Raw genomic sequence first — 24,850 nt, 5'->3', positions numbered from 1 at the left:
TTCTGAAGCTCATTTTTTTTATCTGTACACATTCATTTGGTTTTTAGCTTAGAAATTTTAAAAATTGGATGCGAAGAGAATATGACACAGAATTAAAACTTAACTTTTAAGTTTACTGATACTTAAACTAAATGATCTCTATAGCCTAAATGAGTTTCAAATCCAGTAGCCCTGACAAAGTAAGTCAGTGTTATAGAGGATATTTTGATGAGGACAGTAGTGTTGTCTTTTCATAGTAGTTATCTGTATGCTTCAAGTGACTAAAGCAGAAGGAAGTGATAAAGTGACCCTTTACAAAAGCTGAAGTATGAACAGAGCAACAGTAAAGCCAGAAAGTTCTTATGTTACTGTCATCTTAGGGAGGAGACTGCTATGAAGCACTGTTTTTTTGTCCTACTGGTCTACAGAGAAACTACATTAGCAGGAAAAAAAGAAACTGTAGAAATATCTGTGGTAGGTTATTTTTGATTAGATTTTTAACAGTAAGATCCTAGAATATGTAACCATGACCTCATTCTGCAGGAAGAAGGTAGGAGGTGGGAACTGAAGTTACAGTTAAACATACACACAAAACCTGACCAAAACAGTCACAAAATACCAACCTTTTAATTTTTGACTATGATTGAGTTTGAATTTTTATCTGGATGTTGAAAGGTCTATTTTATTAAAAAATAGATCCAATACATTCTCTTTATTCTCAGATTAATACACTACAAACCCACAAAGCAATAGAAGCAACACTGAACATGGTGAAGAAGCATTTGAATGTCTCAAAGTTATTAGAATCTCTTCTTTTTATTTCTTGTTGCCTTCTTTATAGAAGAAATTACTTGTAGAAAACAACATAGTTACAAATTTGTAACACTGACACTAGAGTGACAACTCATGCCAAATCTCAACACATAGAGAACAGGGAGAAAAGTCCATCTGACAAGTTCTCACTTTATTGAAAACATGAAACATTTCAAATGTCAAACTCCTAAATGCAGCATTTTTTTGTCTATTGAAAAGCTAAGAATTTCCACTCCTTAGAGTAATATTTTTCAAAGATGTAAGAGGAGACATTGCAATGTACAGTGTTCAGTATTAAATTAAAAAAGGCACTTGCTATCCTGCTTGCCTAAATAGATAAAAGACCAACTAAACAAAACCCCCAAAACACGTCTGCAGAGAAAGGAGAAGTGGTAATACCAAAAAAGAGGTTAAGTATGTCCACAGAATACATTCATATTTAAAAAGACAATAATGAAGTTTGACCTAATAACTTAAGCAGATGCTTCTAAGGCAACTTAAATTTTGAAAGTCAATGAAGCACTGAGTTTGAAGTCTTGGATATTTTTTTTCTTTAAGTAAGAAAAACAACCAACCAAACAAAGAAGCGCTTCAAAGTTCTGTTCATCCAGGCACCACCACCAGTGCCACAATATAGCGATCCACTCAAGGGCAAGAGCAATGTAATTCAATAAACTTATACTGCTACTAGTTTTTTACATTTTTCTTAGCAATTGACTGGACAATAATGCAACCCCAAAGCAGAATAATCATCAGGTAAAATTGTTTGTCTTTCAAATAGACACTCCCTCAATGTGTTTCTGCATTGCAGAGTGGTTTGAGTGCATATTCAGCCACAGGCTGAGTGCCACATTCAAAATGTGTTGGAAAAGAGACAGCAAAATATAAGGAACTAGTAAATGGCAAGTAATGGCTAGTAAATAAGGCTGCCCAGAGAGGTTGTGGAGTCTCCTTCTCTGGAGACATTCAAAACCCGCCTGGACACCTTCCTGTGTAACCTCATCTGGGTGTTCCTGCTCCGGCAGGGGGATTGGACTGGATGATCTTTTGAGGTCCCTTCCAATCCCTAACGTTCTGTGATTCTGTGAAATGGGTAGGCAGAAATGATAGAGTCCACATTTCTGGTCAACTCCAATGTTTGACTAGGAAGAAGGTAGTTGGTATATCAGAAGAGGGACATGCAGAATTCATTTGCAGAAACACTGAATGCCTCCACCAAAACCAAAATGCTTTCATCTCCCCACAGTTTAACAGAATTCATATAGTCACATATGCCTGTGACCTCTTGTCCTGTCAGCCTTATATTTTCCTTGTGGTATCTTCTATATTCACAGCTTCAGAATATTTTGAATTGTATCTACCTCTGGTACCACTTAGAGTTCATCCTAGTGACAAGAAAACAAACAAGTTGGTTATACTGAAAGTACAGATAAAAATCAAGATTTTTTCCCTTGTAATTTTTCAATTTTTCTGTAGTACTAATGTTTCAATTAGACAAATGTTTCTTAAGTGGAATTCAGGGTACTTCTTAACAGCTGTGTATTAATATCTTCTTTCTGAGTTAAAATGCCAGTCTTAACCTTGCACTCATCAGCCTCTGTCACTTAGACTAGATTTAGCAAGCAGGCACTAAGAGTTACATTTAAGGATACAGTGCATCTCAACCATCTGTCTGTAATGCAGCCGTCCCATGGGCATGAGGATGTTCCATGGACATCTATAAATCCTACTAAGTGTTGCCATAACTTGATGTCACGGCTGCAGTCTTCTCTGCTACCTCTGCAGACATGGAGAACTGAGTTTGAATAAATAACAGCAACCAAGACAAGACTGGAAGAATGTACCTGGGACTAGTTGAAAATATGGCATTTAATACTTCAAGGACAAAGAGCACACGCTAACATCTTTTTAAAGGGCTGTTCTTTACAATAGTTTAAGTCTTTTCTGAAAGGCCCCACAATAAGTATTCTTACCTTATCTCTAGATTTTTTTCTTCTTCCTTTATTTTGAATTGCTTCTAATTTTTCATTCAACGTGTCAGCAATGCTTTTTGCATCTCTGCTGTCTATATATTCACCAAGAACGTTTTTCTTAAAAAAAAAAAGTGTAACACATTACTAATGCTCTACACTGAACAGGAAATCTGCTTACTTTCAGATAAAATTCAGGAGTAATGCAGGGAGGAAGACAATGGCTCTGGTAGGTTGATTTATGGTTCATATATATTTTTGTCTCCATTTAAATAACACTAACTGTCTTTATAGTAAGAACCACTCTTAGCTGCTACTTTCAAAATTACACTAATTTTGAACTACACAAATTTTGTCTTGATCCTTAAGAAACCTAAAATAGTTATAATTTTCTCACATTTAATATTCAGCTAAGTATTTAATGTAGGCAGCCATTACAAATTCTGCCACTGCACAGTCCATGTTAAATCTGCCAGTGAGGGTTGCTACTTTTGGGACCTGAAAAGTCATTACTTTACTCTTTACCACAGAAAAGTCTCATTGAATTTGATGGGATTATGTGAGGAAGGATTTCTAGAACTTCCCATAACAGATTCAGTGAAAAAAAAGTATAATTAAAAGAACTGGCATTGAATACTTTCTCTTCAGCATTAATACATTTAAAAAGGTAACTATAATATTCTTGAATTTTAATAGTTTTACAAGAATAACGGTAATTTCCTAAAACTATCTGGATACTTTTCTATTTCTTAATTTATTGCTACTAATCTGTAAGAAATGTTGATCTCAACAGAGAGTCACATTGATAACTGAAATGGTTTGGTAAGGTTTGGCTTTGAGGCAGGACACAACTAAATATTTTTTATCAATTTTCTATCTTAAAATACATTATTTAAGTCAAAGTTATAATGAAATTATTACATTGAAAAAATATTTCTCCTTAGCCAAAATTAAGTTGTCCACATTTCATTGAAAGAAAGAAATTGCCTGCTTTTGGTAGCTGGTAGTGAAATTGGTAAAGGTTGAAAAACATTCTGTCACATGAGACCCTGGCAAAATTAAACCCTGGTTCTGGTTAAATCCACATTTGAGTTACTGTTCTAATTCTACAACTTATTATTTTTCAGTAACAGATTACTACTGTATCATTGTCCTACTGATTTAAATATTACTGAAATTGATTAGTATTATACCTCCCAAATCTCTAAATAATGCACTTTAGTATCTTACAGAAATTTAAGTCTTGATTTGAAATGAAATACATCTACTGTCAGGACTCGCTCACCAGCGTACACATAGAAGATACTTTACCTTTGCTCCTTGGTAGAGGTAAAACTTAACAGTAGGGTAGGCTCTGATATCAGCAGTCTGACAAGTCTGAGCAAACGCCTGACAGTCTATTTTTCCAGCTTTTACTTTTCCTTTAACAGCCTAAAAAGAAAGTATTAGAAACAAACTTCACGTTTCCATGGGTGACCATAGGCAAATTAACTTGAATAAGCTAGCAGCGCAGCTAAAAGTAAATGAAAAAAGTTTCTCAAATAATTTAAATATCTCAGACCAGTTGCTTGCTTGCCTGCTTCTCAGACCTGGCATCAGAAGTCACTGTGTTCAGCAGAGCACTTCTACCTGAATTCAGGGCAAAGCACATCACAGTGCCAAAGGTCACCCCATCACAGGCTCTAATCTATCTCAAAAGAAGTGGGGTTGGTGTGTGTGCACATGTGTGCAAGTGGGACCTAAAAGTGTGGACTTCCAATGAGAAGAAGGCTCACTGGAGGTAAGGATAATTGCTCAGAAATAAAGTGCTGATGAGTTATATTCTAACCATTATAACAATCCACTAATAACGTTAAAAACCTACCCTTGCAAGGATCTCAAATTCAGGAGCAAAATTTTGGCAAGGTCCACACCAAGGAGCATAAAAATCAATGACCCAATGGTCTTTTCCATGCAGAACTTTTTCTGTGAAACTCTGAGGAGTCAGGTCCACAGACACTTGTGGTAGATATCTGTGGAAAGGAAGAATAACAGTCACAATCCACTCAAAACTTAAACTCCATTTAAGCACTAGAAAAAATTTGGAAATTAAAACTATTAGTCTGGAGATCTCTACTTTGTACTGGAAGAGAATCACTTTTTAAAAGTGGAAGATAAAATAATATGGTCTTCAGCAAATAGGTAGATAGTAAGGAGTATGCTACTTTTCCACATTTTAAAAACTTGAGTTAAAAGATGTGGAAACTTTAACATCTTAATTTAAGCAATACATATACCTGAGTGTTTCTAAATCTTGATTTATGTAGCATTTAAATATTAATTTCTTCTAGCAAGCAAACTGTTTAAGCAGCTTGTGAACAAAGTTTAATGCAGTAACTTACCCCAATGCCCAGCCTCTCAGTGAATAGGAATCTCTGTGCCATCCATTGTAGCTACTGTAAAAAGATAAAGAAGAAAAAAAATCCAGTTGCACAGTAGTTTGTTTTTTTTTTCAACAATAATTCAAAACACTGTAGAGGTGACGAAATAATGAACTTAAATGCATAAGTTTTAGGATATATTTCTACCTTACTTTCAAATCTGAATAATTAAGTCTCTGATACAATTCAAAGATACAGAATTAAGGACTAGAAGATGAAGAGAAGAAAATTCTCTGCAAGAAAGTAAGAAACTTGGTTTGGAGCACATCAGCTTTGATAACTAGAACTACTGTGAATGAAAGATCTTTGGTAATAACTCCAGATAAAATTTCAGGCTCCAATAAACTTGAGAATTAAACTGAAATATCTTAATATATTTTCTAGTTGTTGCTCATTCATTACAATAAATCAATTATTATATACATTTCCCTCACGTTGACAGTAGAAGAGCCTGGCAAAATGGTTACTTGGACAAGGATTTATTATTTGGCCTTAAAGGGAACTGCTTAGTTTTGAAATTACAGTGACAAGTTAAAAAAAAGATTAATTCAAGATTCATATCCACTAATTTACACCTTCATAACGAAGTACTTTTCAACAGATTTACCCAGTCAAAGTCTGCTGTGATAGTTCTCTTTATTTTAAGAGACAAATTTCCATATTCTTGCAGGAAATTATTAAGAATTTGGCACGTTACAGTCATATTCACCAACTTATTTGTCTTCAACAAGAAAAAAACTTTCTGCTTTCAAGAGAAACTTTATCTAGAAGTGAAAAAAAGCAAGCAATGCAATGATGAAAGCTGAATTCTACTATTATACACTGCAATGAAAAGGCATTACAATATATTATTTGCCAGCACTTAACAGAACTTCCCAATTTGTAAAAAAATGAAGCAATTTCAGATTGTTATCTATTTGTAAACATCAATATGCTTCCTCAATCTTTGAACAGTACTATGAAATGGAGGCAATTGGCTGTTTGTTTTTGGACAGATTTGACTTCCCATATAATTTATATGTTTTGTTAATGATTAATGTTTTCAAACTAATGATACAGTGAACAGGATGACTAGATACACAGTGGACAATTTTTGCAATGGTGCCAACAGTCTGTTGGCAGGGTGGATGATCAGATGGCCACATCACCGTTCTCTAAAGATAAAGCTTTATTAGGTCTAGTAGTATTTTTATATTATATAATTTAAATCTATTTTAAAAAGCAATTAAAGTTACAAAACTGATAATTTATAAAGAACAAGAAAGAAAATTTAAAATTCCTGAGGCAGTCGGAATTAAAATTACTGAAATGAAATGGTGAAATAAAATGACACTAGTTTAAAGTAACAAAGTCATTAACATCTAGGACATTGATATTGTTACAGCTTATTTTAATAGCCACGATGAACCTTTTCTACACAACAGAAGATGTGTATTTGCCTTGTTCCACATCATCTAACATTTGCCAAACTGAAATAAACTACTTACTAATATTGATAAGCTGTGTTTGACTTCTGAGGAAAGAGTCTTATTTCAGGATATCCTCGAACACTTTCTTGGTGACAGAAAGAATAGTATTTTTGACAATCCACACTGCCTACGCTGATTAATCCATTTAACATCTGAAAAACAGAAGAAAATCTACAATCAAATATGTTAATCAGTAATACTGCACTTTCAGTAATACTTCAGAATTTAAGTCTTAATCACTTAGTTGAGAGGGAGGAGAAACAACAAAGCAAACCAGAATTATCACAAGGCCTTGTTCTTCTTTCCTGTAAATGGGTCACTGGTATCTCATGGGAGCCAGCCACCCAAGTGCATTCCCATCACACACATCTATATTAGTATAAGCTGCATCCACATGGCTCATGAGGCACCTACCTTGCCTCAAAGGTACACATGAGTGTGGTTATTTAGTATAAGGACCACCATGTTCCATATCACAGGCTCAGTAATTATGACAAATCCTGTACAGTGCAGATGTGCTATCAGTTGCAGTTGTCCTGTGTCTTGAACACACTGGATTTGTTGCAAAGACCCAAACCACCCGGCATGGGCAGGGAAGCTGATGATTACTGAATGTGTACTACAGAACTAATAATACCTCACAGACATTAGTCAGGATTCTATATTTTGGTCAAGAACTGCTAGTCTAGGCGAGTTCTAGATGTCTTGGACTTGTTTCTAAAGCCTTATTTTTTTCCCCATAAAGTTTTAGTTCAAACTCCTGGAAACATGTCCAGGAAAACCCAGAATAAATCCTCTTAATACAGGAAATAATTAAGATTGAATTCCTTTAATCTGAAATTCAAGTCAGTGGTTTCACCAAGGTCTAAGTTGAATAATGATCATAAAGAATACTGAGAATAAAGTGGCAATTTTTTTCAACCAATTATCTAATTTATGGATAAACCTCTTTTCTTTTAAATATTTTGTTTTAAGCAAATGCAGAACTCTTGTCCATGTAAGGCACTAAGCATCAAGGAATGTTACTCTAAAGTTTCTTAAATCTTGGAAAACACACTTGTAGCAACAGGAAAAAGTGGATTACAGTATCAGTGTACTGAGTCTTTAATACAACCAAAGAAAAACTTTGTATGTGAAACAACAGAATACTGTCAGGTAGTAATTCCCTGTTTTGCCTCCAATACTACACTAGACTTTCTCAGTTGACAAATTTCTAAGACAGCAGTTGCACCATCTCAATAATTCCATGGAATAAAACACAAAAGCAGAAAAACATTTGAATGTTGTTTACCCTGGCCATTTTTTTCCATTCTGGCATTAAAGCCTGACAAGGTCCACACCATGGAGCGTAGAAGTCAACCAACCAGATTTCCTCTCGTTTTCTTCTCTGAACTAATTCAACAAATGTCTCTGGTGTTAGGGAGACCACCGATGGATTCCTAAGATCCTAAAGTAAAGACAGTTTATAGACATATACTTTGCCACAGCAAGTTATCCCCTATCTAGCACCATCATGTACAAAGAGACTGTATCAAATTCTGAGAATGCCTCCCTTTTAATGACATTTTCTTGCTGCTGTGGTAGGGAAGACTCTATACCACTGAAAGGCATGGAAGCATCAAAGGTCTTCCCTTCAACCTTACAATCACATGCCTGATTTTCTGAGAAAAACTGTAAGAAAAAAAATACAGCCAGGCTGCAAAAGGGAATTTTTCTGCCACTTCTCCATAAAGGGTGGTAAAAGACAAGAAATTCAAGAGCAGGCATTATGACTCAGCTATGCTATTTAGGCTGGGATGCAGAAGAATACACATGGTGCACTAGAGGCCTCTCAATATCAACTGAAAAAGACTGGTCCTGCATTTGTCCTCTTAAACCTGCTTTTTCTGGGCTGCCAGGAGAGAATGAACAGTCTCTTCAAAGAGTGGAAAACAGCCTGTGGTTCTAACAGTGAAAGAACCTGAATGCTGCAGGAAAGATGGGTGCCAGAACTCTGGCAGCCACAATGACCAATGATATGCAGTTCCGTGACTTAAGAAAATTTCAGATGTAGCTGAGAAGCATGAAGGGCAGTAAGCTGACATAAAAATGTGAACGTTCTTCAATGTCAAGGTGAGTATGTGAGGTATTTTCACCTTAATATTACAGCACTTCATGCTTTTAATTCATTAATCATTTCTATGAGATAGAAATCATTACTGTTACTTTGCAGATTAGAGTGGATTTCAAGTTATTTGCTAATGCTCTCAAAGAAATTACATAGAGTAGGGAAATAATCCATTAGGTGTCAAGTCTCAGACTGACATTTTTCTTGCTCAAGGTTTTTTCATTGTTTATAAGTCTAATTAAAAAAAAATTTAAATCTTAGAATCTTCCAACTAAAAAACATATTTGTGGATAAGGTGTGAACACAGGATGACTACAGCAAGGATTATAGTTTACGTACCTCTATAAACTCCAAGATCTGCTCAGCAGAGTGATGTCCTTCATATTCACGAACATCCGACCGATTGAACACAACTGTTGTTGGATAAGCTCGAATGTTATGCTAACAAAACAGACAATAAGAAATTGCAAGGAATTATTAAGTTTCCCAGTATGTACTTTTCTTTAACTGTCATTAGTATTGGTGACTCATAGCTGCTAATCTATGCAGGTGGTATAGTACAACTGCTCACGCTTAATTGCAGATGAATGTTTGAAAACATTATATTTCAGTACAGAAAAGATGCCAATGTGAACATTAAAATGTGCAGTTGTAGAAAAGCAGCCAAAGTGGAGTATTTTCTGTAATTCAGGAAAAATAATGTCAATAATTTCAACCATGACAAATTAATTGAAGCAAAAGTTAGGCAAGTTTGAACATGGAAAACTGGGCAATATTTTTTTTTCCATTCCATTACTATATCTTTAAGTGCAAACTGGTGAGTAATAAACTTTCCTTTATTTTGAAATTATTCCTGCATTTCTTAAGCCCTACAAACCAAAAAGCAAAGTCAGTTATGGTGAGATGAATTAGAAGTGGTTTTGCAGACATCTTCAAAAAGTGTTATATCAATATAAAACTTGTATTTTTAAATGTTTTACCATCTTTATCCTATGTGAAGAACAAAAGGAATGCCTGTATTAATTTATACACACTAAAAAAACCCTTCTAGGTGTGCTTTAAATATTTTTTTTCTCTTAAATAGCCCAGGAATTTTTAAAATCTGATACTTCTAGACTCTTCCAATAACACTACACAATCAGAGTAATATGTGACCTATATTTTGCATTAATATACTATATGTAGTAATTACACAGTTTGTTCATTTGAAAAAAAATCATGCTACAAGCATCCTGTTTGGTTTGCTACCCTTTAAGAAATTAGTATTAAAGAACAAGCATTGTCTGGGCCCCATCATGAAGAAAATAATGTGCTTTGAATAGATTTTTTTTTTTTAATAGTTCCTGCAGCTTACCATGTTGCAAAGCCCTTCATGGACAGTACAGTCCAGTGTTCCAAATTTAAGCTGACCATAAAGATGTTTTGATGCTTTTCTCAGCTCTGGTAACAAAGCTCGACACGGAGGACACCACTAGAAAACAAAATGCAAGTAAGCACAATTGCTTTCCCCACAGTTGGCTCTCAGGAAGACGTGAGCTATTTGAGATTAATTAATATGCTGTTTTGACAGCTGACTCCACTAAATGCAAACCCCACACACAGTCTAGGAACTAGACTGCCAAGAAACGAGAAATTACAATGTTGTCTCATGATGCTGAAGGACACTTTCAAGATACTGCTAGTATTTTGTTACACAGTTATATAACAGATTCTAGAAGAAGGGAAATATAGATATTGAATATTTACTGGTGCAAAGAAATCCACAAGCCATGGTTCCTTCTCTTTGTCAGGAAAATTCTGAGGTCCCAATGTGATAACATGAGAGTTGACACTTTCTTTGGCAAATGCAACAATGTCATACAAGATCTTCTTTCCTTCAAAGAACAACATAGAAAGGAAACTTTATTTTTCCCTTTGAGAAATCTTACTAAAAGATTAGCAACCTGATAGCAACAGGTGTCCTTCAGTTCCCTTGACTGATCTTTAAACATGGCCTGCTTAAATAAATTAAACAGATACTGGCTTGATTTTTCTCAGGAAGACAATATTAAACTGTCCAAACCTACAAAGGTGAGACATACTCTAGGTGACAGTTGATATTTGGCTAAATATTAAATGGGATATTTACCCAATATTAACCAAATAAATGTTTTATACAAAACAAACCATGTTTTTGTCAAAGAAAATGAATGGTTTTTGTGACTGGACAATGATTTGTTTTACCATCTTACTATTGTTTGTTGGAATTAAGAATTTGCTCTTCTAGTCACACTTGCCTTGACAAAGGTACTGACACAGTAAAGACTTCAAGCAAAATAAATGATATTTATTTATATATCAGAAAGCTGTGGTATATATAAAAAAAACAACAACCTGAAGTTTTCACTGACACAGCTCCAGTGGGCAAAGATCAAGTCTCTTTGAACATTTCATGTACATTATTTGTCAGCAGAAATGAGAGTCTGTGTCTTGACATGAACTGAGAGGAAGAACTTCAGGGTAATTAAATCTTAATCTTAACAGTTCTTAGATATTAAACTGATGAGGACCTTCAGTGTAACATACAGAAAAGCCTTATTCTTTTGAGTGTTACATTAGTGAGATGACTACTGCCAAACCTTCTAGATGCCATCTATTTTGTAAACAGTAAACCAAACCATTCTGAAAAGAATACATGCACTGTAGTCTAATGTACTTCTCTTACTCTATTTTTAATCTATGCCATTATAAAAAAAAATAATCTAAAATGCTGCATGTATATGAACCTTTCTTGGCTTCTCTGCAGGAGTCGAAATTGTAGAGAGTATGAAAGGCTTTTCCTGGCAGCAATCATTAGATGTATGCAATCATCTTTCCCTCTTAGATACAACTCATCTTTTCTAAGTGGTCAAAAAACTTTTGTCCTTTTTTATTACAGTACTGAGGTTCTGACTTAATTCTAGCAAGCTGTTTATAATACTTCAGAGGCTGAAAAATGAGAACCTCATCTTGCTTAATTGCCTTGTGCTGCATTCTGGATGAAACTACACCAATTGTTGCAAGCAACAGTTTTGCTTCAGGCTGCATTCTTCTTTAACCAGCATTTTTGAATCCTTTCAGCAGTACACAGTAACACAGTTCCAACCTTTCCTGGAAGGAAACAGCTACTTTGGAAATCAAAGTAAGTGGTAAAAGTCTCAATATAGATTTTCTTGGATGGAAGTCAATAAAACATGGAATTAGTTTTAGTGCAGTGACACATGAAATCAAATCCAAGTTTCTCAAGCTGGTGGCACTGTATAACTAGCATTTTAAACCTCCATGAAATGTGTGTGTTACAACATTCCTTGGTTATCCTACTCAAAGCAGAAGCTGTCCTGATCAGCTTCAGAGATTTCACATGTATATAATTATAAATTACAAATTATAAATATTGAAATAGATAGGATAGTAAAGATGAAATACATCTCTTGGCATCTGATGACTGCTTACCTTGGAAAGAAAAAGAAACAAAGAAAAACCACAAAAAAACAACCAAAGGAAATTAAAAGTTTGTGCAAGGCTACTGTAAGGTCAGAGGAGAAATAGCAAATATTAAAACTACAAAACTGTTCTTTGGGAAAACAAATGCAGTTTGCCAAACGTAGTTTCATCTCAAAGTGATTATGTAATGATTAAAAACTTGCCAAAGTTTCCCTTACCATGATGAATTTCATAATCTCCAGTTCCTTTTCCTTTGAAGACTGCTAAAGAAGGCTGATAGACATACAGCTTGTTGCAGATAGTTGGTGAGGAAAGACAGTCAAACTTGCCAACCTATATAATAGACAGTGCCATTTTAATTAGGGCTTCCTAATTTATATAGATTAACATATTTTGAAAGGCAGTAAGAGTTAGGACAAATTGATTAAAAAAGGTAAAAATATGGAAAAATTGTAGCCTTTTAATAAACAACAGATGTCTTAAGACAATCTTGTAATTATGATGTTTGAGGAAAACTACTAGAACAGGTATATTGGGTTGTCCACTAATTTTTAGTTTTAAGGCCAAAATGGGGAATAAAATCTTTAAGAATCCTCTTCCCCTACTCTCCCTCAAATAAAATAGCAAGGAAGAAAAATGACACCTAATATAAATGTGACATTAAAATTCTTCTAGTCAATGTAAAAATTTTTCTAAAATAGAATAATTCAATTCATAAACCTTTAGCAAAAAGTTTCAATTTGGTGTATTTTTATTTCAATATAATTATAGATTTTTCTGAATAATTAAAATACAGTTTCACATACATCTATGTGATATTGAAATGTTAACTGATTGGGATCTGCAGCAACATATCCCATGAAAAAGCAGATTTAAAAGATCATCTTTCTCAACCAGTTTTAAATTACTGAAACCGTATGGGAAACTTCATTGCTTGCTTTAAATTAAAAACTTTACTACAGATCGCTAGATCTGTATGATTATATATCTCTTTCAGTACCAGGACTGGCAGGTGGTAGTAACAGCTAATAATAATGAAAAATATACTGACTTGTTCTCTGAATGTAAATGGTATTTAAAACACTCGGTGAGTGAGCAGTCTTACCTGAATATGCTCATCTTTAAGTAAAAATTTAAGTTTCTTAAATTCCTGTACATTTGATTTATCGCTTTCCCCAAACTGGAAGAAAAGCAGCCATCGGTGATGAGCCAGATGATCCTTTAAACAAAGAGGGAAAAAACCAAAAACACAACAAGAACACAGAGAAAAAAATTATTCGCAACTTATACCAACTTGTAAATTCCATTTATGTTTTATAAAGGCAAATGCTCAATTATTAATCTGATCTGTAAGTGACCTCCTCCATTCAACAAATTCTTTCATGTAGTCCCTTCCACTAAACTTCATTGTACTGCAGCATAAGCAGGAAAGAGGAAATTAAAATTTGAAAACAAGCTGGCTACATGTTGTTACCCTCTATACTTTTTACTTCCACGTGCATTTGCTATTGTAGATCAAGCTGCTAAGTGGTACTACAAGTGTGAAAAGAGGTTTCTTCTTTTTTTTTTCCCTCTAAGACATGAGTAACTTATGACTTCTAATTTCAATTTATATATAACTTATGCATTAACGAGTATGATTTTCTTTCTTTCTTTACTGACAAAACACCTTTAAAATAAAATTCTCTACAACGTAGTTGATTTAAAAAATAACTAGAAAGTTACAGTTGCAGAATGAGTTGCAATGGCAATTAAATACACCTCCAGCTTACTTTTGTTGTTTTACTAAACAATAAAAGTATATGCAGACAAACAATGTTAAATAATTTTGGCTACACAGGAAAAAAAAGTAATTTTCAGTTAAATAAATACTAGGTGGTTGTATCAATCTGATTTGAACAACATAAAAAGTAACAATAAAAATATTAAAAGTATATCATTTAAGGAAATCTTAACTTATTTAAAAAAAAATTACCTCTAATGATGTTGCAGAGATAAATTCAAAGTCTGGCAGATGTTGCATTACTTCCTGATATATTTCTCTGGCATCCAAGGAGTTAAGAAACTAGGAAGGAAAGTTAACTGTTTATTACAAGGAACTGAATACTTCAACATGATTGTTGAAGATTAGTAGTCAAAGTGTCAGGGAAATTATTCTGTTGCTCAGAATACTGCTTTTTAGCTTGTTTTCCCGGTATTAAACTCAAGATACTGTATTTTGTCAAAACGGGTGCCAAGTCTCAAATTCAAATTTCAAACCAAATTTCCCAATCAAGTTTACTAGATTTCCAATCTAGTTTTACAGCCGTGCTTAAATGCATTGTACAGACATTTAAGATTCAGTAGTTTATTTTAAATTTAGGAAGTAATATGAATCAGTAACTCAGAATTGGTAAGTTACAAGGTTGAAAGTAGGTATGTTACAAGTTTAAGTTCCTCATTTTAAAGATAGAGATAACAGTAGTGACATTAAAGAACAAGCCATGTGTCACACTTAGAAATGTCTCCCAGCAACTAAGGAAGTTAAAACCACCCTACAAATGTAGGAGGAAGTTGCAACATTAGAATATAGCTGAGCAGCTTAATCTGTACTGACAGACAACGTAGGAGTACTTTTATCACACATGTCAGTACTGCGCTCAGAGCAGGATTTCTCAAACTTGGGATACCTGGTACATATTCCTTCTGGAATAAAAACAGGTGGCTCATGGCAAATCTCCTGAATTTGCCCAGGATAGCTGGGTAACAGCTTCAGAACTGGCTCTTGGGCCTGTCACAGAGCACATCCCACCCCTGGATTCCCACAGGTGCTCAGGGAGGCTCCTGAGGAGGTGGCTAGGCAGAGCTACGGGCTGCTGCTACTGCAGCATGCTCCTGTTCACTCCCCTCAGCCTACCAGCAAACTGGGGACCTGCTTCAGGAATCACTGCCTTAGAATCCAGGAGGGATATAAACACAAACCAGGGCATACAAGCTTAGAAGAGGAAGTAAAAAACCATCTTTTTGGTTGTACATACTCAATCTGGAAATTATACATTCCTTCTTCATTGTCATCACCTTGTTTTATGTAAATATAGAATGCTTGAGAAACAACTCGTACCAAAACACCTCCTTTCTCTCTGTTATTTATGGTGGCTCCAGGTGGAAAGTATGCTGTAGTACTAGATGAGATATCTAAATTATCACAAAGCTCACCCTGGGTGCCACAGTCCATCCAGCCTACATTAACAAGGCCTTCCTGTAATAAAAAAAACACAAACACAAAACAAAAACAAAACCAAAGAAGAGTATTTTTTCAATTTCAGGTTCAGAAATGCTTTTGAAAATCCCAACATTGGCAATTATAGACATTTAGGAAATGGAAGGAGACTAACATATTAGTTAATATTAATTCATATTTTATAAAAGTCCTTAAAAATTTAATGTTATTGCCATAGCTACTAAGTCAAAATATTTCATTCTTCTCAAAGTTGAAGTCTTGGTTCCACTAAAGTCAGTGAGAGCTTTGGCTACAACTTCATGCTTTCACTTGTGTAATTTTGTTTTAAATAGAACAGGTAATGCTTTCAAAGTGAAACACTGCTTACCAACATGCCAGCCAGCTTAAGGCGTGTTTGGTAACTCAAGCAATCTGCAAGACAAAAATGATTTACAAACATAAAACTTCAAAATATTAATGCACTAAATCTACTCTTGTTTACAATTACCCCTCTTCCCCCTACAAAGGTAACCATTTCATGCTTCCTGGCTACTCATCCAGTATTTCAGTGTCTTGAAGTTGTAACATTAGCACTTGGTGGTTGTCTGGTCTAAGTTAAAAACAACATGAATAACATTCTCTTGCTTCATCAATGCAGACTTCTCATTTTAATAAATATTATATTTTCTATACCACGACTGACCTTTAAAATTTCTTCTTAATAAATGTTTAAAAAAAACACCCCAAGAGGTATCTACATACTGTCTTGGAATGAGATTTCAATGGAAATAGCAATTTTCTGTGATTAAAATAACTCCTCACTATAATAAATACATCATATGCTCCAATTACCCATCCAGACTTTGAAATAGTTAATTTCTGATGCAGATTTTTTTTCCTGAAATAAGAAAATGCATCAACTTCACTTTAATTGGACCAAAGTTGAAAACTTAGTAACAAAAGGACCACAACTTGAAATCAAGTCATTTACAAATGTAAATCCAAGACTGCATCTCTGCTTAGTCAGTTCACAGAGCAAAGGTCTTCATAAGACCAAGAAATCTTTATTTGTCAAAGGTGTAGTACATTTACTTAGCTCTACCAGCTAACAAAGGCAATGTTTTCATATACCGTATCCAATACTGATCCCAAGAGTCAGTGACAAACAGCTACAAAAAATAATGCAAATCTAAACTATGTCATGACATCAGCAGTAAGATCCAATTACTATGTCCAAACCTAACTTAAGAGAAAAAATTCAGCTAATTTTTGAATACTGGTGGTTTAAAGGGGAGATACATCCTTTCTTCTACTCAGCCATCATGACAAGCTGGCATGGACCAGCAGTATCTGCCATTTGAGCTTTAGCTAGAAACTGAAGTCAAGAGCCCTTTTCTGCCAGCTCCTTTCCTGAGGGGTTACACTTGAGCGCTGCTTTAATCACTCACGTTACATTACAGAAGCATCATCTTTCTCTTAATGTCCCTTTTGTCATACTGCCTCTAAGATAGAGCTTAAATGGCCCACAGTCCAAATACTGTGATCATCTAAGATGTTTTACAACTTCTTATCAGAAGCAGAATGTATTATGCCACTGTCAACAAAAGTACTTTTTTTCTGTTTGTCTAATTTGAAAAGTTCACCTACCCCCATGTTCAGCACAGAAGGTGATCAGCCAACCAATGCCAGAAGCAAATGAAGTTTCAATGGCATTAACAAAGTTTCCTAAGAGTGAAAAAATCTGCATCAGTTTGTGACTAGTTAAACATGACTGTGAAACAAGGTTTTATATTTGTATTAGCAAATTACAGTAAATTATTTTTAATCTCAAAAATAACACTTAGGAACAGCTGACAGATTCAGTTGTATACAGTTTCTGCCATATTTTATATTGTAAAAGCAATTTCAAGAAAAACATCCCAAGCAAAAAATGTGAACATTACCTGCCCATAACTCAGTGACTGTGCTTGTAACATACTGCATGGCAAAGTTCTTTAAGCTCTCTTTTGACCTGTCTCCAAAATATTTCACTGGTTGCTATAGAAGACAAAGAATAAAGTTTAAAAAAAACAACCCAACCCAAAAATCTACTGGTTTTTATAACGGTACTTATACAAGTGCAGGGACACCCACTCCCCCTGCACCCTCCCAACCTTAGCTCTAACTCGTCTCTCCCTCCCATATTGGAATGTTTGGAATTTAACTGTTTTTAAATTTTGTAATATGCTTATTGCCATATCCCGCAGTAGTAGAGGGGAGAAGAGAGAGATCTGGCAGGCAGGAATGGTGCAGCAATAGTGATTTATTTTATTATTTAACAACTCTTTTATAGCATTTTTCTTCATAGCCTAATTGGTCAAGAGGTCAGCCACCCTGCCTGGGGTGACTGGCTGAAATCCTAAAACATCCATTGTGAGAATATTTTCCTACTATACTATAAACAATTCGCAGGTGTTCTTAGTTTACAATAACACTACTGATAGCTTCTGTGAGAGGGAAAAGTTTCATATGGGACAAGAGAGAAGCAAGAGAAGTTCTTGCTACTGCATGTCTGCATCCACATATGCTATCCTTCCAAGTCGAGCAATAGAAGGATAATTTAGTCTTAGAAACATCAACTCCCAATGACTATATTTCTATTTAAATAAAAACTGCTCACATCAGTCCATTCAGTGTACGTGCAATCTCTGCATTCAACCTCTCAAATCTTATCACTGTCAAAACGTACCCAACTATTTAAGTGCAAATTGCACACCACACCTGGCACCACTGCTTTAACAACCAGCTATAAAGTATGACGTACATAATACAGCTAGCATGGAGGAAATCTTGTGGAAGGAATTTCCAAGTTTCTTTAGGTATGTGGTCACGTTCTTTAGAACCAAAACCAACAGACTATTCTTTGTATTTGAGAAGTCCGTTACGATACCATACGAGAACCTGTTCAGGTAGACTTGTTGCTTTGCTACAGCACCACTGCTGACAGCATCTTCCCAAATCAGATGTGATATGTTGCACAGTAAAATGACTCAAAAAAAAGCACTCTATACACCAGATATCTACTTGTTAAGTTAGCTTTCTAAATTAACTAAGATGAAGGAAGAGAAAAAGTAATTTATTAAAAGGACTTAATATATTAAAAGGAAGAGCTATATAAAGATCTATGATTGAACTAGTATTAAAGAAATACTCCTCTAGATTTCAATCTTTCTAAAAGTGCTTGAAGTTTTATCACTCACCATTCCAGTTTTGAAAACATACAGGCTGGGATAACTGTTAATCCCTTTAATTCGACAAAGAATCCTATTATCTCCACAGTTGACAGCTCCAATGCGTATTACTCCATCCATCTCCTTAGCAAACTCCCTCCACTAGAAAAAAGGGAAAAAAATAAAAGAAGGATATTTTCCTATGAGGATATAATGAAAAATAAGCACATGTTTTATTCCTGGAATCCTGAATTGTCGTCTTTGCTTTCAGCTTGTGTGTAAAAATCCACTTTATTAAGTTTAATGCTGTTAAAAACAATGAATTTTCAGAGTTAGTTTGCTTGTTATACATACCGTAGGTGCCAAGTCATGGCAGTGGGAGCATCGAGGAGAATAAAAATTCACAAACCACAGTTCTCCTGAGTTAACAGCAGCATCTAGATGGAGAGAAGAAAACAGTAAGTAATGCACATCTACACCGTAGTTAAATCTAGAGTGTACATTTTTATTATATTGTTTTCCCCAAAAGCTAAATTAAGTATTTATATGTCAGACGCAGTAACTCAGATGGGATAAAGGTTGTATCTCACTTGCACATACTCACTGCTGTAGGTAAGTGCACAAAAATCGTATTTCAGAGGATATCATCACCCTGACCTTCAACATCCATTTATTAAGAGCAAGTGTACTCTCCACAGATTGACCTCGCTGAAATGTGTGGTAGCGCAACTTCTAAAAGACTTTTACCTACTAGAACTTCCCATTTCCTTATATCTCTTTATGTATTTTCTGGATTTCACCAGGCAATCTTTTTATGTAGAACTCCTGTCTAATACATGAAAGTGCAATTTGAAAAGCTAAGTTAATACAAATACTAGAAAATTTAAGGGAACCATAATTAAATACTCCTGCTTATAAAAAGAAAACAACAGCTACAAAATTTACATACACAGAGGTTATCAGCTTGAATTACATGGCTTTCAGTCTCTCCGTTTTTAGACATAATTTTTATAGTGAATTTTCTAAGTTATATTTGCCTACATAAAAATACACTCACAAACAAGACAACTTAGGAACATAGAGATTCTGCAAATCAATTAACCAATGCAAGACCAGGTTCTCACGGACACCATCGTGGGGTTCTGCCATTACAATAGCTTACGAAACTGGTTCAGCATGTAGATCCAGTTGTACAGAGGAAACTGTACTCAAAATGCAGATGAAAAAATCATACAAAATCCCATATGTTTTTCTCTCTAGTCTCTTTTCTTTATAAACACCTTTTAAAAGAAAAAAACTGGATTATATCCTCAATGAACGCATTATCTTTCCTTGTTTTACTTAGCTGTGTTTTTAGTATCTGGTATTACCTTCTTACCTTGAACCTCTTGTGCAAGGCACAATTGACTGTATTTCACAAAAAAAGTTAAAAGAAATGTAATAGAAAACTTCTATTAAGTGCATTTTTAGGCAAGAACCCCCCAAAAGAGTAATGACAAATTAGGAGAAACAAACTTTTAATTCAAATAATTTCCTCTTGCAGATCTCACAAAATCATTCAAACAATCTGAACAGTTTATTGATATTGATCTATTTGCTAACTAGCGTTTACCAGGAAGCATTAAGGATTGGGTTTTTTTCTCATCTGAAGATGATTTTCTGACAGCTTTTTGTCTAAACATGTAATAGACATCTATAGGTATACAGCTCAGAATGTAAAAATGTTTACTTTGGGTTGTCATGTTGTCAAACAGAGAGCTGTTTATTTAAAACTTACCAAATTCTCCTCTATCCAATGTTATAATTTCAGGATCATCATCATAAATACCTATCAAAACCAACAACAATTGCTTTTTATTGTTGCCATCTTTTAACATGAAGAAACAAAATTTCTTATTCATATGACAGTACACCTAAGTAGAAACAGTAGGCTGGCAAAGATAGTTTTTACAACAAAGCTATATTTGTTTAGTAATATGTAACCTTAGTTTAATCTCTTGCTAACTGCCACACCCTCATGCTACAAAAGCCACCATCAGAAGTGAACAGTTCTTTTGGTGTTTTAGCAGATCAGCCACCAAGAGAGCAGAGAACTTGGACTACCACTGTTACAACAAGAGTATTAGAAATAATATCCACCAGTTGTCAAAATAAAAATCAAGAAGCTTCAGGTCTCAGTGAGAGCACTGTATGCAATGTATGGAAGCTTTCCCTTCTCTCAGCATCTGGTTATCTAAACGATTTAGATCACAAAGGTGTTTCAGCCACAAGCTTTTCCACTAACAGCATGTGTGAACACAGTGGAATAAAGTGGAGAGAATAAAGCTAAGGAAGACAGCTTTTCTAAAAAGCTACCCAGTCCTTCCTAGAATGTCACTACAAAACAGTCTACTGCTTCAAGTATGCAAGAAATGCAGTGCAGAGACACCAAAAATACTATGAGACAGCATTATATTACACTACTATGGCTACAGATCTTTTACAGTACCTAACATGGGGAGGTGCCATTTCACCGGAGGTACACAAGGATTAAATGCAAATAAATAATGAGATAGATTAATTTCTACAGGTGACAAGGTACTTTCTATATTACTGTTCATTTATATAACATACATACACTCACCCACAAATATATATAAAATATATATACACACATTAAAAAATGTATATACTCTCTAAAGGACTGGTTAATAGACATTCAAGGATATTGTTTCTCAATCACGCAGTGCAACTTCAGCCAGATAAAACTTCTTAAATCTGTTTATCTGAAGAAGTTTTAGGTTAATTTCCGTATGTTTCTGTAATAGTTTCACCTCTGGTTTATTATATTTCAATTTGCGCAGACATTAGTTTTTTAGAGACTGGGAGATAATAAACCACACCAGAAAAACAGTTTGTCAAGGTGGAGATTTGTTTCCACTTTTTCTTTCATACTAATCAAACCATGTTCCTCAGCTCCCTATTTTACCTTACTCCTGTTACATCAGCTCTGAGAACAGTTCATCCTAAGCTTTGCCTACAACTACCTCAAATTAAATAACTTGTCTCAAGATCATTTTACGTATGATTCTGTTTGGGTTGGTTTTTGTTATGTTTTGTTTTATTTGGTATGTGGTTTTTTGTTTGTTTGGTTTTTGGTGTGTGGCTTTTTGTTTGTTTGGTTTGTTTTTTTTCTTTCCTTTTCCATTTTCTACCACCTCTTTACTACTCTTTAATTGTATAATCGCATATGAAATAGGCTTGACAGTGCAAAAATCTCTCAAAATCCACTTGAGAATACTTTATCTAAACAGAAAATGTCTTCCTGCATTAAAGAGTTAAAAAAGATATTGATGAAAAATTAAGACTAGAACTTCAATGAAATAAGAGCTTTGCATTTTTAAAACAATAAACAAGTTAGATGGCCAATAAAAAGGTAAGTAGCAGGAACAAAAGGTTAGGTAAATAGATTCTTATTTTTTGGGGTATTCATTAATAGCGTAAATATAAGATTGGGTCAGGTCAACAGAGAGAAAACAACAGCTACAGGAGAGCAACGGAGCAGGCAGAAATCTGGAGAGGATACATCAGAAATGCCTAAAAAGATCTATATCAGATTTGAACACTGCATTTACTTATGACTGTTTTAAGGAAATCACAAATATACATAACTTACCAAAATCATAGCGATAAAAGTGCCAGCTTTCATAACGACCTCCTTGCTGCTGGTCTTCAAGACCTTTCTCTCCATATTTATCATACTTCTTCCGTAGATCTTCATCTTTAAGTACTTCATAGGCTCTATTTATTTTCAAAAAATTTTCATGTGCATTTGGATCATTCTATTAAAGGAAAACTACAATTAGTAAGCAGTTTTAATAAACTACATTGTACATATAATGCTGAGAAAATAATATTTGGAAATAATTTTATATCCCTAGTAAAGATGTCAGTTGTGATGGAAGCAGATATTACACAGTGATCTCCAAACAAACTATAGTAGACTTCCTTTCCTGAAGCCATATGTGTTTTCTTATTTCTTCATCCTCACTAAAGTACCAACAGAAATACGAAGTGAAGGTAGGAGGCTGTAACATTTTCCAGTGACCCCTCTTCTTTCAACTTTCTCCAATGGAAGGAAAAAAAAAAAGTACTCAAGAATGAATACTTACCATTTCCTCTACAATCTTTCCTACTCTCCTAGAATCCCCACTCATCCAGTTTGAAATCTCTGCTATAAAGACAGATTCATCCCTTCTGATCTTACGGTGTAGAAAGAGGACTCCTTTTTTATTTATAAAGCATTCTGGTTCTAGGTAGCTTCAGAATTAGAATGATGAAACATTTGCAGACATATTTTGAGCCCCAGTTTGGTTTCTGAGCTAATGCAATGTAACAGCAGTGAGCAAAATCTGCACCCTAACACCCTTTTAACTTCTGCTTGTGTTTCACTCAAAAGACACTTTTTCTTAAAGATGCTTATTCACCTAGATTCACATAAAATTAAATACCATTACAGAATTTGTGTAATGCCTTCATTTTCTGTATATCATATTTAATGTTGAAAATAACCTGTTGAAAAATCTTTAGTAGTATCTGCATACGTGCAACTACAGAATCTGACCCAAAATGTTACTATTTTTAAGGTATCAACACAGGGAAATCAAAACTTGCAGTTAATAACTACAACTTGGCATTTCTAATTTTGTTGAGATTTGGCATTCTCTTTGAGTTTTGTCACATTTAAATCCACTGTAAAACACTAGTGCCTCAGAGGCTTCAATGTGCTCTATGCAGGCAGGCCCTGAGCTCATAGGGAACATCACCACCTTCTGGGGCTCTGTGCAGGTGCAGTTTCACATATAATGATCCAAACCCTCGTATTTCCTGTGTATTTTGGATTACTTTAGGAACTCTTGAGGAAAAACTGATTACATTTAAATGTAAAAGTGATTTCTTTGTACTTTGGAAAATATGGTAGCACAGGCTGAGCTATTCCCAGTCTTTTCTCTCTCTAGTTACTCTAGAGCTTCTTCTTACCCTCCCTCATCATGCCTTAGCAGTCCCAGAATTTCTGCTTTGTCCTATCTGATACTTGAAGACTGATGTCTCAGAAGAGGCTGGTAGTGTCTGCCGTTCACATGAGACTTCATACTAAGCAAACAGTAAGTTTACAACAAGGTAACACGTTACAAGTGTAAGATTTCCTCTATTTACAAAAATGTAATTGACAATTAAATGATCTTGACTCTTTTTTTTTTACTACAGCAATTTAATGCAGCTCAAATTCAACACAACCACATATGACCAGTCTATCCTTTTTGTAAATTTCCTCTGCAGAAAATCTGAGCTGAACTATGTTAACAGGTGGTTACATTACTTCACAAGAGCAGAAAAACATTTTAGATAAATGAAAACCACTTTTCGTTTAAACACTAAGATCCATTAACTCAACAACTTTGACCTGTTAGAGATGTAACTTACCTGATTTTTATCAGGGTGCAACTTTAATGCCAGTTTTTTGAACGCTTGTCGTATTTCTCTACTACTTGCTTCTCTGGATACCCCAAGTAAACTATAGTAGTCCTGATCAGTGCACACAAGAACTATTACACATACTAAAACTAGCAATAAAGATCTTTTGAAATATCTAATATAATCTCCTTTGGATACTAAGGGCTCCATTACAAAGCTTTTGGAAAGTTTATAGGTTCCGATTTGAGCAGGCTTTGGGAAGAGTCTCCAGTAAATCCGCCAACGTATTTCTGATGCATATATTACAAAGCAGCCGTATTTATGATGGAACTCTTCAAAATGCTGGTTGTCCTACTTCATGTCACAAGACTTGCAAAAGTTACACCCTACAAGAAAAGGGATGAAAAAGCAATTAAGTACTTTCGCCTACTTGTTCAATAAATACGTTAGTAAAGAATCCCATTGCCAGGTTGTGCAGACTGCCCATGAACATTTAAGTTTCTTGACGGCTAATTACCTGCTTTCTGAAGACCATATAAGTGACAGACCACCTCTTTATTGTGTATACTGTGAATGAGATAATCACGCACAGCTTTACTAACACTAAATACCAGCCACTTAAAAAAAAAAAAGGCAAAAAGCGGGTTTAGTAGGGCTCACTGTTCCTTCAAACTTACTTTTAGTGTCGCAAGGGGAATTTCTCCCGAAACGCCCGTGTAGTTTAGAGCCAGCAGCCGCTCCGGGACGAGGGACCGGCTCGGCAGGGAG

At 34.8% G+C, this 24,850-nt stretch overlaps 1 protein-coding gene across 1 annotated transcript; it reads right to left on the bottom strand.

Annotated features, from left to right (window-relative positions):
• Window positions 1-2,148: 2,148 nt before the first annotated feature.
• DNAJC10 (DnaJ (Hsp40) homolog, subfamily C, member 10) lies at window positions 2,149-24,292 on the bottom strand. Its single transcript, XM_010188000.1, has 22 exons — window positions 24,092-24,292; window positions 22,284-22,449; window positions 20,406-20,456; window positions 18,983-19,065; window positions 18,659-18,790; window positions 17,363-17,456; window positions 17,067-17,144; window positions 15,808-15,851; window positions 15,321-15,458; window positions 14,196-14,285; window positions 13,326-13,439; window positions 12,439-12,553; window positions 10,505-10,632; window positions 10,113-10,229; window positions 9,098-9,199; window positions 7,943-8,098; window positions 6,670-6,803; window positions 5,144-5,197; window positions 4,627-4,774; window positions 4,074-4,193; window positions 2,766-2,882; window positions 2,149-2,177 (listed from the first exon to the last, which is right to left on the bottom strand). Exons 1-22 carry the CDS (start codon window positions 24,290-24,292, stop codon window positions 2,166-2,168), a joined length of 2,394 nt encoding a protein of 797 aa, XP_010186302.1. The 3' UTR covers window positions 2,149-2,165.
• Between the last annotated feature and the right edge of the window lie 558 nt (window positions 24,293-24,850).

This window comes from Mesitornis unicolor, unplaced genomic scaffold, assembly GCF_000695765.1.
Source record: "Mesitornis unicolor isolate BGI_N332 unplaced genomic scaffold, ASM69576v1 scaffold40317, whole genome shotgun sequence".
NCBI lineage: Eukaryota > Metazoa > Chordata > Aves > Mesitornithiformes > Mesitornithidae > Mesitornis > Mesitornis unicolor.
Note: the sequence above shows the minus strand (reverse complement) of the source record. Positions and strands in the feature narration are given on the sequence as shown.

What these genes read in the sequence shown, in the direction of transcription:
- DNAJC10 (XM_010188000.1), bottom strand. Translation starts at nt 24,292, where the DNA reads ATGGAGCCCTTAGTATCCAAAGGAGATTATATTAGATATTTCAAAAGA. An exon ending in TGCACCCTGATAAAAATCAG is followed by an intron (nt 22,450 to 24,091) that starts GTAAGTTACATC and finishes TTCCTTTAATAG; the next exon opens with AATGATCCAAATGCACATGA. An exon ending in AGATCTTGGAGTTTATAGAG is followed by an intron (nt 8,099 to 9,097) that starts GTACGTAAACTA and finishes TCTTTACTTTAG; the next exon opens with GATCTTAGGAATCCATCGGT.